Below are 13950 nucleotides of genomic sequence, written 5' to 3' on the forward strand. Positions count from 1 at the left end.
TAAAAAGCTTATGCAGTTTTTTTATACAGGCCTGTGAATTTTATCATTTAGTGCATTGAATTTTCAAAACACCGAACAATTCGAAACGCGTATTGTAAGCGTAATGATCGTATTTCAATGAGTCCGAATAGATATGGGAAAGCCGAAATGTAATCTATACCTATAAAGAAGGATTTCTGTCTGTCTGTCTGTCTGTCCGTATGTTCCTTATAGAATCGAAAACTACTAAACCAATCGGCATGAAAATATGCATGTATAGGTTTTTTGGGGCCAGGAAAGGTTTTAGTGATGGTTAGAAACCCCTCCCCCCACTAAGAGGGGGGGCTCCCGTACAAATGAAACACAAATTTCTGCATAACTCGACAACTAATCAAGCAAATAGAACAAAATTTGGCATGTGGGTGTTTTCGGTGACAAGAATTTATTCTATGGTAAATTGAGACCCCTCCCCTCTTTATAAGGGGAATTATAACTCCTCTCCTCTTTAAAAGGGGGGGCTTCCATACAAATTTCCTCATAACTCGAGAACGAATCAAGCAAATGGAACCAAATTTGGCATGTGAAGGTTTTCGAGGGCAAGAATAATTTCTATAGTAAATTAGGACCCCTCCCCACTTTAAGAGGGGGGGCTCCTGTACCAAAGACACACAATTTTCCTCTTAACTCGAGAAGTAATTAAGCAAATGGAACCAAATTTGGCATGTGGGTGTTTTTGGAGACAAAAATTTTTTCTATGATGAATTGAGACCCCTCCCCGTTTTAGGAGGGGGGAATCCTATACACATGAAATACAAATTTCCTCATAACTGAAGAACTAATCAAGCAAATGGAACAAAATTTGGCATGTGAAAGTTTTCGAGGGCAAGAATATTTTCTATGGTGAAAAAGGACCCCTCCCCACTTTAAGAGGGGGGGCTCCTATACAAACGAAATACAAATTTCCTCATATCTCGAGAGCTAATCAAGCAAATGGAACAAAATTTGGTACGTGGGTGTTTTCGGAGACAAAATTTTTTTCTATGATGAATAGGGACCCCTCGCCACTTTAGGAAGGGGGGCTCCTATACAAATGAAATGCAAATTTCCTCATAACTCGAGAATTAATCAAGCAAATGGAGCCAAATTTGGCATGTGAAAGTTTTCTAGGGCACGAATATTTTCTATGGTGAATTAGAACCCCTCCCCACTTTAAGAGGGGGGGCTCCTATACAAACGAAATACAAATTTCCTCATAACTCGAGAACTAATCAAGCAAATGGAACCAAATTTGGCACGTGGGTGTTTTTGGAGACAAAATTTTTTTCTATGATGAACTGGGACCCCTCCTCACTTTAGGATGGGGGGCTCTTATACAAATGAAATGCAAATTTCCTCTTATCTCGAGAACTAATCAATCAAATGGAACCAAATTTGGCATGTGGGAGTTTTAGATGGCGGAAATTTTTTCTATGGTGAATTACGACCCCTTCCCCTTTTAAGAGGGGAGCTCCCATACAAATGAAATTCAAATTTCCTTATAACTTGAGAACTAATCAAGCAAATGGAACCAAATTTGGTATGTGGGAGATTTTGGAGTCTTGAATTTATTTTACGATAGTTAGAGACCTCTTACCCCTGTGGTAGGGGGATATGGTCTCTCATACAAATAAAACAGAAATTTTTGCGAAACTCAAAAACTAATCGAACTCGAGAAATTCGAGACTCTTCCATAAAACATTAGTCAATACAAGACCACAAAAACTGTCTATAGTAACACTAGATCATTCAGGACGAGACGGTCGCGAGTGTTGCCGGTGACCCGCCGTCGGAAGCGCCGCCCACTGGGGGGCTTGCAAAACTCGAGATTGTGACAAAGATCATCCGAGATTCATGATTTATGTACAGCATAGGTTAATTTGCTGCAATACGAAGTTTGTCGGGTCAGCTAGTAACTAATATTTTAAACATTTCACCGATGTTATCGGTGGTACACAAATTACGTAACGCAAAAATTACAATTTTTTTACTTCCATTCCCCATCTCCTCTGTAACAATGAATAACGCTTGTCATAAACCCCCCCCCCCCCCCTTCTTTTTCTGAACATTGAATACACAATTCCATTTCTTAACAACATTGAAAGAACAATTGTATATAATTGCTTATGATTAATTTAATTCATGCAGTTGAGGACCATTTGGACCCAACATAACTTTTGTCAGGACTCCCCCTTTCCCCCTGTTTAACAAGTAACGCAAGCTTGACCCCTCCCTATCTATCTATGCGTTACGTAATTTGTGTACGAAACCTAATAACATTTCGTAAAAAAAACCTTTACCTTTTGGCTGGTTATTCACCGGAATAACTTTTAATCGTTTGATGTTAAAAGATCCAGCTTGAAAACCAGATGGCATTAATATTTGTTGCGTTACTAACTGGCCACTTTGAGTTGATAATATAAGCCGTTGCGTTTGTTGATTTAAACGTACGCCAACCTTTGGGACCATCTAATATGAATGCGGATATAAATGAAATTAGTTTGTCAGGTAAATGCCACCAATAACCCACCTTCATAGATGTAGAACCTATTGATAGCTGTGATTGGTTACTAGCGATGTCACTATACTGGCTTGACTCAACATTAATATTAGAAATGCTGCTAGGAATATTCGTAGAAGCCGTTGTTGTTCCACCGTTGCTAATAGATGATTGAGCGAAAGAGAACTGCATATGAGATGGTTGCCTAGGGACAGTTCGCACCCTTAGTAGTGGGTTGCCTAGCAGGATTTTCTGACAAACCGTATTATTAGCTGTCTGTGAGCCAACTACGTTTGTATCCTTCGAATAAAAATAGGTTAAATTTTTTTATGAATAGGTGGTTGTTACACATACCCGAGATATTACGCTTCCTTGAACTTTTACCGCTTTTCCGCCATAAGTAATGTTAGAAGATTCAGTAGAATTCTGAAAAACAATGCTTGAGGTAGATTGATGAACGTCTTCTGAACAATTTGTCTTGCTCGTAATGATGACAGGACTACCTCCAATGCTGGCAAATTTCAATGATGGTGTATTTATAAAGCTGAAATGATTATATATGGTATTAGTACTTTAGTTGAGAGCATTTTCAGAATTATCGTACAAAATCGGTCGAAGGGTCTAAGAATTTCATGAAATTTTGCGTACAAACATGATTTATACACTTAATCTAATCTAATCTCACACTAACGCAGCCAACTCTTGAAAGCATCCTGGAAAATGACGATTACTTGAATCAATCATTTTTCTTATCAACAGCCAGGCCAACTGCGCAGCATACACCGCAGCGAATTGCAAGGAATCAAGTGAAACCAGATATAATATCTAATTCCATTCAACTCCTTGAGATCAAGGGGAAGGAAGAAAGTGTAGAGTAGACCTTGAATCAATCATTTTTCTTGTCAACGGCCAGGCCAACTGCGCAGCATGCACCGCAGCGAATTGCAAGGAATAAAGTGGAACCAGAAATAATCCCAACAAACAATTTTGCTTAAGAGTAGCTTATTCAACTATTCTATAGCTAAAACCAATTGACGAAGCGTTTGATAAGCTGCTATACAACAAAAATGTTCCTTGGGATATCTAATTCCATTCAACTCCTTGAGATCAAGCGGAAGGAAGAAAGCGTAGACCTCCCGTTCCAAACGCTTCCCATATAGATAATGATTTATTTACAGACGCTGGGAGTATCTTTGCTATTAAAGGTTAAGTGATGCTCCGGACACTCGGGATGAACTAATGGCATTTAGACCATAAGCCAGGCTGCAATTGGCCAAGGATATAGCACCTTATTTCACTCTCTGAAAACAGATTAGTCTTCCAAAAATATTAGTTTAAATATAATAACACATAATAAAATAATTATAATCTATATAATAAAACCAAGTTGGTTTGTTTGCTTGTTTGTAAGGGATAAACTCAAGAACGGCTTGACGGAATTGCATGGTTCTTTTTTCAGTGTTTTGGTCTGCGTCAGGTTTATATGTAAAAAAAAGTAATAAAATTTCACGCGAAAAGCTGGAAAATAGTAAAAAACCGATATTTTACTTTTCCCGCCATCCATTGTATAGACAATGTTTTAGATTGCTATGATTATTATCGGTACAAATCAGCCGACCCGCATTCAATATGAAGCAGCGTCGCGACGTTGCTAGGCAAACAAACACGTTGATGAAGGTAACTTGATTGAATAGTGAATTGTGCTAAATTTCCATAGAACATCTGTTCGTTATAACAGTGCTAAACCATTAGTTAGAAATGGTGTTCTTTCCAAAATCCTAATGATTACTGCCGAATATTCATTGGAAACATGTGGAAAATTTGGAAAAACTGCCTAGAGCTAATTCTTTCACCTCATTTATCAAATTAATGAAACTAACCAAAACTGGAAACTTTCTACGTTAGGTGCGTATCTAATGCATGTTTACAAAGGTTTTACACACTAAATTGACTGAATAAAATATACGTAAAGCTAGCTGACCCGGCAAACTTCGTACTGCCACCAATTGTATTAAAAGACGTAAATTGTTAATGGCGGATGTATTTAAAGTATAGGTTACGTTTTGTACTTGTTTTGAGAAGTTTGAGGGAATGGTTAATTAAATGCGGGCTTTTCATAGAACGTCTGTTTTCTACAATCGTTTAGCAATTAGTTAGAAACCTAACAAACGTTTAACAAAAGCTGTATATGTAATTGCTTATTAATAAACCGGGTTTAATCCACCTAGTGGTGAAAAGAACCTTTGTTATACGGTCTTACTTGCTCTTTGAGATAGAAATCGGCAGGTCTTCGGAACATAATTCATCTATTGGTTAACGTTGCGTAGTGCGTTGGTTTTGGTTGGTTGGTTTTTTGGAAATTGAATAAGTTCACAAAATTTGAACAAAATAGCAGCACCTATAAATTTTGATGAATCCTTTTTTTCATGAAATTATTGAGTAAGGGTAAGTTATTTGTCACTAATTTGAGTAAGTGCAAGTAAAAGCAAGTTGTAAGAGGAAATATTATTCTGTAACATGTACATTGCGTAGTAAAAGTCTAGTTTATTGGTTTTTGAACTACGCATAAATTACTGCAATGCCATTCTTTTTGATTGACATCAATAAAGTTTTCTTGAATCAATTTCATCAATTTTTATTAACCTTCGGTTACTCACGCTGTTGCATTTTGTACAACACGTGTAGGTTTTTGAATGCCATATTGTTATAAAGTTACAAATCGCTGTTTAATTAACGTTTATTCTTCAATTAACTTGTTATGAGCAAAACGTCATAATTATTCAATGCATTAATACTTTAAATTGTTGGGAAAATAGATCAGCATAAACCACCATCACAGAAACGAAGCAATCAGCATGTGAGGTGTACCAGAATTTGGCCCCAACTGAAATTTTCTCTTGTTTCTTCATATGGAAAAATGGTGTTTGTATGCAGCAAAACTATCAGCAAATATAAAATGTTTCAAAATATAATATAAAATCCAAGTTGTGTATTTTTACTATTTAAACAATTTTGTAATACATGAAAAAGCCATACAACAATTACAAAGAGAGCTAAAACAGAAAAAACTGATTTTACAAATTCACATACAATGAATAAGATTCTATCTTCGCTTTCTATCTTCGCTGAATAGATAGAAGGTTACTGTATTCAACAAAATTTCTTTTTTTCCTTTTTTTCGGGTTATCCAACTGGTCGCTTAATAGCGTATAAAACTCTGCGCTGGACCCTTTTGTGATGTCAACAAAGTGTCAGGGAGACCTCAAACATCAGTTCTACCTGACGAGACAGGCACTGTCGCCCACTAAAACACAGGTAGAGCCCCAAGCACAGCCGTTACGCCTACACCCGCAGGCGGAGGCGTTTCGGCCCTGCGCGGACTCCATGAACTGACTCTAAGATCTCTCTGCCAAAGGCCGCAATGTCATATTTTAAATATAATGATGATGATGATAATGATGATGATGAGAAGAAAAATAATAGATCGAATTTGTAAATGTGCTTTGGACTTTTGGTACCACTCCAGTTGCAATATGTGGTATAGTGAAGAAGTGGAGGATTCGTCAGCCCCGCCTGACACCGGTCTTCAACCGCGCGCCCGCTTTCAGTTTTCCAACACAAACAACCACAAATGAACCAATAGGTAAGACAAATTTCAGAGCATTAGTGGTTATCAACTTATCAGGGCAAATTTAATCTTTCATCCCCTTAGCATTCACAGTGCATTCCCACGATACAAAGTAAATTGAGCGCAGCACAAGCTGGACGTTCGCGGTAGTCGACAGAAGCTTCAAAGTATAGAGACTCGCCCGCCTTCCAACCCTCGAGACCAAAGTGCTGTAAAGCTCTGGGCTTAAACGTCTCTTTAAGACTCGACCCCTTCCCATCGACAGAGCCCGCGGGCGGCCATCAGAGCTCAGGACAGCCACGGGGCCAGTGCAAAAATCCTACTCTATCTAGCAGCACCGTCTAGCCGAAACTCGAACACGCGACACGAATTGACCTAATTTTCCCATCTGCTACCTAAGAAGTGCTATTACCCGTAATCATTACAGAGTGGTCCTTCGGCATCCAATCGGATCTGGTATCCCGCTTAGATCCCCTTACTAACCCTAAGCCCTCGACCAACTCAATCAATCCGACATTTTTCGGAGATATTTGTGACAGTTGTGATAAATAGGGATGAATTCCAGAAAACTTCATAATTGTCAGAGATCCCCATACTGGCCTTATTCTTAAACGGAATACAAGCACTTTCTGAACAACGCAACAATCACATTTGGTAAATTTTTACCCCGAGTCCCACTTGAAATCACAAAAGTATTTTGATATATACCCACATTCAGAAGTAAACGTGACCGCTGTTCATTTACTGATTAGTTAAAAAGCCCTACACCACGACAAGGTTCAGTTTTATCGTAGGGGGTTACTGTATTCAACAAAATTTCTTGTAATAATATGTTCTAAAACTCTGCAGAACACATCAATGTGTTATACTGAAACTGCAAAGAAAAATAATTTTTTTGTTTCACCTTTAGGGGGATTAATCAAAATTTAAATTGCACCAGACGATAGAACTTTTAATTTCAAGAAATTCTTCCGCAGGTTTCATAAATCTAAAACCAAGTTTTCTCAGTCAAAATTCTAGTGCGCATGTGTTCTTGGTTTTGGGCCATTGTGCGCGCGAGTAACCGTGTTATAAAAGTTGGCGCGAGTGTTGGAGGGTTAATATCTTTTGATCGGCAAAACCGATTCTTCTGATGTTTTGCAGATATATTAGCAGCATTAGAATCTCTAATTTGATGCCAAAATAATTCAAACTACAGTCGATATTTGTATAACGCGGGTAATTGGGACCGCGTTATAAGAAGCGCGTTATACAAGTACACGTAGCATATGAAAATTGAGTTAATTGGGGCTATACCTGAATTTTACGAAATTTTGAATCAACACGACCATGGTTCCTTTGGGAAAGATGTTAAGTATATATTTTTTCATCTTACAGATGCTTGGTGAGACAGAAAAAATCGCCTCTTGGTCTTCCGGAACATCCGGTAAATTTTCATTTCTGTGAAGTCTTCTCATAGCTTCCAAATTCTTTTTAAAGTTCCTATGGCTTATTATTTGGCGTAAAATATGTAAAGTAAACAATCCGTACTATTGAGAAGCCAACATACGATTCTCCGACAAATACGGAACATCCGTAATAGTGGTCAACGAGCGAAAATTGTTCTTTGAGTTCACAATTATCTTCATTCAACCTCGAATTGAACAATGTGAAATAGGAATATAAATTCAGCGGTTTATGACTCAACCTGGCCATTATGAAATGCACCAAAAGATCCGATATTAAATGATTAAATTTGATGATCAAGGGCATCGAACTACTTATCGCGTTGACGAAAGCAATAAAGTTTTCGTAGCCTGTACGCTCTTACAAGAAGCCCCATTCTGAATTGTCCAGGAAAAGGTGAAAACAAAAGCAATAACACTTCTCTCTCACTTTTTCTCAGGCAAACCTCATAAAAATATTAGATACCGTCTACGCGGATTTCGGAATGGCCATGACATGGCTAACTACGATGGTTAGATTTATGTTAAAATTTTCCCAGAAGAGCACAATACCTGGTAAAGAGCTTATACAAAAGTTGATATATTTGCCATTAGATTTGTAAGTATAGTAAATGTTACCGGTAGTTCAGTTCACTATACCACATCTATCAATTTAGTATAATCAATATATAGAATGCCAGTGTCGCTGGTGTTTCATGGATATTTTAGTGGCAAACATGTTGGTGGTTCGTGTCTTGGATACGGGAACAACATTGTCAAATTGCCCAATAGAAAATTTTCCTGCCGACGAAATACCCCAAAACGACCAAATCGGGTGGTTTATCCTACGTGATTTACGGAAAAGCAGAAGGATTTTTTATTGGGTTGCCTTTTCACAATGGGTTTGACAATGAGATTCTCGTTTCGAATCGAGCACTCACACATATGCGCATACAACGTAAATACATAATTTTCAAATGTGTGATGTTTATCACGAGCACTGCAGCGACACTGGCATTCTATATATATTGATTCTACTATCAAATTACACTAGCAAAATTGGTAATTTCAACAAACTTGCGAAATAACCTCGTTTTAAACAAATAGTCAGCGAACATTTGCAGTATTCGCATCATTTCTGTTTCTGAATCCGAAATGGTTTATATCAAACCTTTTTCAAATTGTAACGCGGACTTCAACATGAATTTTCACTTATTATTCACTTTGACGACAAATCCTAATTTTCCAGTGAACGTTTTGGCGGCCATGTCGAGTCGTGAGCGGCCTATTTAGTTGAGGATTGCTGATATTCCGTTTCATTTTGATCTGTTACAAATTAAAAACATTTGCATTTCCAGTGACCAATTTCAGGCAAGCTTTGAATTTTCTCCCGATAAACCATCTAATGGCCAAATTGAATCACAAATAGTCGTAATATACTTCTAGTGTAGTTAAATTACACTCAAAATATTCACGATATGTTTTGAATTTTCCGGAGGACCACCTTATGGATTTCTAAGATCGTTTATTTATTACTTTTTTTTTTAATTCGTATCAATTACCCGACATTAGTTAATTCAAAAATATTTCACCAATTATAACCAACTTTACCAATACGAAAATTTCGACGGATATTCCGGAATCTCCAGCAGGCCAACCCGTAACTTTGTGGTTTCTGTATATCACTTAGAGAGTCAACTGTTATGTGTCCTACAACTTCTTAAAAGACACCACGGTCGTATCTGTTCAAAATCGCTCAAAATTCGAGTTTAGCCCCAATTAACTCAATATCCATATGCTACGTGTATTTGTTATACGCGGAAAACCGCGTTATAGAAATATCATGGTACCCGCGCTATAGAAATCCGCGTTCTACAAATCCGCGTTATACAAATCTCTACTGTAGATGAATCAACCTAGATGAAATCGTTATAAATTATTGTAAATTTTAATGTGTTGTATTCAATTGCTCATAACTTTTGAATTAAACGTCCAATCAAAAAACAAATCAATAGTGATCTATTAGGTTATGTTATCTTTCAAATAAGACTAATAGCGCCTAAATCTGTTTAGTCATCTCTAAGAAACAGGCGATAATTATTACCTTGTCAAATCAGGTTTTTTAAGCATAACTTCAAAACTACTTGTTTGTTTTCAATAAAATTTATCCGAAAAATTTAGCGTTAACAAGAGCTTTCATTCGATACCAAGATCGTTGAAATCGGTCATTTGGTTCCGAAGAAAATCGTGTCACGTAACTTTCACTTCACTTTCACAAAGTTGAAAAACTGATTTTTCCAAAATTATTCATATTTGATGTTATTATTTGCCCCTCTTTGAGAAAATGTGGAAAAACTTCAATCAATTTTGTATACAGCTTGAAATTTGACATTTGAAAAAAGCATATTTTTTTACAAGAAAATGTCTGTAGCTTCGGAACCATAGGCGCAGCGGACAACATCCGAACTTCAAGTGTCCTGTATTCCATAATATGACTGTTACACAACGTACAGCAAAAGTAAAAGAGAGCCGAGTTTGTTTCAACTTTCTTCGGAAGGGGCATCGAAGCAATATCCGAGAAAACTTGCATTAAGTGGTCTCCAAAAAATAATTCCTTGCTGCATTACTAGAACCCCGTTGCATCAGCTGTTCCTGAGACGGCTGCAACATCGATGCCATTTACGTCTCAAGTCGCCATCAACATAAATCAAGCGCCAGTGGAGTCCGCTGGTAGTGAACCAATGTCAAGCGCAACGGTTAGTCACGTTTCCAGTACACGTTTCTCAACAAAAGAAGTGCTACTGTTGACAGCCGTAAGCAACCTTATGGACTCTAACCGTTGCTCCCATGCATACCGCGCATTATTGGATTGTGCATCTCAGGTGTGCCTCATTTCCAGCGACCTGGTCCAGAAACTTGGAAAGCGTCTGTGGTCAACCAACAAAGTCGTCGAGGTCAGTTCATTTGTTGTTCTGTTCAAGCAAGCTTCAGTTAAAATTGGTGGCTGTTTCAATTGACGACGGTAGAAAGTCAGGCACGATTTGTCGACATTGACAAGGTTAACTTTAATATGCGTTGCATTATAGGAAATGTTACAAATTCAATTCATTTGCATTCATAGTTGCTGGCCTTCTTCTGAATATCTGATAGAAAAGTACAAATGAAAAGTTGAAATCGATAGTCATGACGACCCGTTTCGCTGACGCTGACTGAAGCCAGTTTGAAACTGAAGCGGTGCTGCTTCTGTTGAAACCGAAGCTTCACTACTTCATTGTTGAGTGACGCTATGCAATTGAAGGTGACGTTGTCGGGCCTTGGCTGCAAGTCGGTCCAACCATCCAAAACGAGTTGTTTACTATCCTATTGTTGTTTCACTGACCTCGTTTTGCTTTTACAGCCGACGTTACTAAGATGAATCGTCAAATTAGGGTTGACGACCGTGATACAAGTTTTCAGCGAATATTCTGGAGGAAAAGCCTGCTGATCCGATACGTGTTCTAGAGCTCATGACTGTTACTCCCCTCGGCCTCGTCTCACCAGTTAGCTGTTTTGGCAGACTGTGTGGGTGCTAAAAATAGGAGGGGCGATAAACTTCCAGATGATTTGCTCGCACAATGGAATCCTGCCATGACATTTGAATTCCGCATTCGGACGTGGCCGGCGTCGGTATTGATCAGCATGTAGGGAGCTGGTGAGGCTGCACAGTGGGGAATAGCCTGCTGTCCCGAACATGGTTTTTCCATCCATCATTTTGCCATTTTCATCGATCCTGGTAAATAACGGAGTAGCAGCACGCGGGCGGTATCCTATGCTTATGCTTATGCTAATCCTGCCATACTCTTTGAATATACCGGTGTAGATAATGGTTAAAGAGGGAAAATATCGCCCAAAACAAATCAAAGGATACATAGCTGTATTTGTTTGCCTTGTTACCAAAGGTATCCATTTAGTGTTGGTATCCAGTATGACCACTGAGGCTTTTTTAGCTGCGCTTGGCCGCTTCATAAACCATCACCGCCTAATTCGAAGAATTCTGTCGGATAACGCGACTAATTTTGTTGGAGGTTCCAATGAGCTTCACCAGCTCTATCAGCAATTCCATGATTAAATGACATAAGTGAGAATTATCGATTTCCTACTTCCCCGAGAAATTGAATGGCATTTCATGAGAACGCTACAAAATACCACTTTGAACTTCGAAGAATTTGCGACCGTTTTGTCACAGGTTCAATATTACCTGTTCCAAAGCAATAGGGCGTCAGAGAAAATCGACTGTCACGCTGGCAATATTTGACGCTGTTGCGGGATCACTTCTGGAAGAGGTGGTCAGAGAGTACCTGTCCACTCTCCAAACCAGAGGAAAGTGGACGAAGCCTACCACGAATACCGTGCCCGGTATGTTAGTTTTGGCTATCGAAAATAACTTGCCTGGAAATAAGAAAGGGTATTTCTACACGCAACCATAGCCGGTGATACTCTATTGATTAGCTAAGCTAGGAGATGCTGCGTTGTTCCTGGCTGCCCTCTAAATTGAGATGCTGGGGAGACGGTTGAGCCACCGGCCTTGTTATAGACCGAAATAACGCAATCACAGAAACGAAGCAATCAGCATGTGAGATGTACCGCAATTGACCCCAACCGGAATTTTCTCTCGTTTCTTTATATGAAAAAATGGTGTCTGTATGCAGCAAAACTATCAGCAAATATAAAATGTTTAAAATGTATCTGTTGGTAGTCGAGTAATTCGGGGTCAAAGTTCTACAGTACCTAAACAAACAAACATAGAGGTATACTATATTCAGCAAAGTTGTGTATTTTTACTATTTGTACAATTTTGTAATACATGAAAAAGTCATACAACAATTACAAAAAGAGCTAAAATAGAAAAAAACTGATTTTACAAATTCATATACAATAAATAAGATTTTTCTATCTTCGCTGAATAGATAGAAGGTTACTGTTTTCAACAAAATTTCTTGTAATAATATGTTCTAAAACTTTGCAGAACATATCAATATGCTATATTGAAACCGAAGAAAAATAATTTTTTTATTTCACTTTTAGGGGTATTAATCAAAATTTAAATTCCACCAGACGATAGAGCTTTCAATTTCAAAAAATTCTTACGAAGGTTCCATAAATCTCGTCGTCGTCGATCGAGAACATTGCTGACTCAGCGAAAGTTTAAGCGCTGCAGTGATGAATATCGTCGTCTGAATGCTGTTTTATACAAATCGTATGTGTTGCGTGTGCAAACCGATCTCCGCAGAAAACCTAAAAGCTTTTGGAATTTTGTCAATTCAAAGAGGAAACGTACATCCATCCCTTCATGCGTCTGCTTTGATGGAAATGAATCTGAAACTGTCGCCGATTCTTGTGAGCTGTTTGCTAACTTTTTCGCATCTGTCTTCGCCGATAAAACAGCCTCGGACCTTGATGCGGATGTAGCTGTTGCGCATGTTCCGTCCGACTTAGTTGACTTGAGCTTATTCGACATTACTACCAACATGGTGATAGAAGCTGCAAGAAAATTAAAGCGTACATTTTCCGCGGGACCTGATGGTATTCCAGCTGTGGTGTTAAATCGCTGTGCCGAGCCTTTGGCCATTCCCTTGCGCACGATTTTTAACAAGTCATTCGAACAAGGTAAATTCCCTACTATTTGGAAGCAATCATTTATGTTCCCAGTATATAAAACTGGTGATCGTCATAACGTAAGAAACTATCGCGGAATTACGAGCCTTTCTGCTGCGTCAAAACTGTTCGAGATAATCGTGAGTGGAGTGATTTTGTCCCGCACTAAGAACTATATATCCACAGCGCAGCATGGTTTTATGCCTGGTCGTTCCGTTTGCACGAATCTGATGGAATTTACTTCGTTATGTATTTCGGAAATGGAGAACAAGAAGCAAGTTGATGTAATCTACACGGACTTGAAAGCTGCTTTTGATAGAATTGACCATACCATATTATTGCGTAAACTTTCCCATCTGGGGGCTTCTCAACAGATGATTTGTTGGCTAAGCTCATACTTGCGTGGAAGAGTGCTGCGTGTGAAGCTTGGATCCTGTATTTCTTCGCAGTTTACGAACATGTCTGGAGTTCCGCAAGGTAGCAATATGGGCCCGCTGCTTTTCTCGCTGTTTTTCAACGATGTTACGTTCCTATTGGATGCTGGTTGCAGACTTGTATATGCTGATGACTTGAAATTATTTTTGGCTGTTGGGAAAATGGAGGATTGTCGCCGCCTTCAAGCTTTGCTCGACGTATTTGTTATATGGTGTAAACAAAACTGGCTTACAATAAGTGTTGCGAAATGCGAGGTGATGAGTTTTTACCGCTTAAAAACTCCGATTCTTTTTAACTATCGGATAGATGGAACT

The 13950-nt window shown here is 38.5% G+C and overlaps 1 protein-coding gene across 2 annotated transcripts in view; it reads right to left on the minus strand.

Moving 5' to 3' along the window:
- Nucleotides 1-13950, minus strand: part of LOC128737376 (nuclear factor related to kappa-B-binding protein) — a 378855-nt gene that overhangs the window by 79542 nt on the left and 285363 nt on the right. For both annotated transcript variants that reach the window (XM_053832002.1, XM_053832000.1), the window contains 3 exons: nt 2870-3059; nt 2546-2815; nt 2316-2484 (listed from right to left, as the gene is read on the minus strand). In XM_053832002.1, coding sequence (XP_053687977.1) covers nt 2316-2484; nt 2546-2815; nt 2870-3059 — 629 coding nt within the window. The remainder of the gene's footprint in view (nt 1-2315; nt 2485-2545; nt 2816-2869; nt 3060-13950) is intronic.

The sequence above is a fragment of the Sabethes cyaneus genome, chromosome 2 (assembly GCF_943734655.1).
Source record: "Sabethes cyaneus chromosome 2, idSabCyanKW18_F2, whole genome shotgun sequence".
Lineage (NCBI taxonomy): Eukaryota > Metazoa > Arthropoda > Insecta > Diptera > Culicidae > Sabethes > Sabethes cyaneus.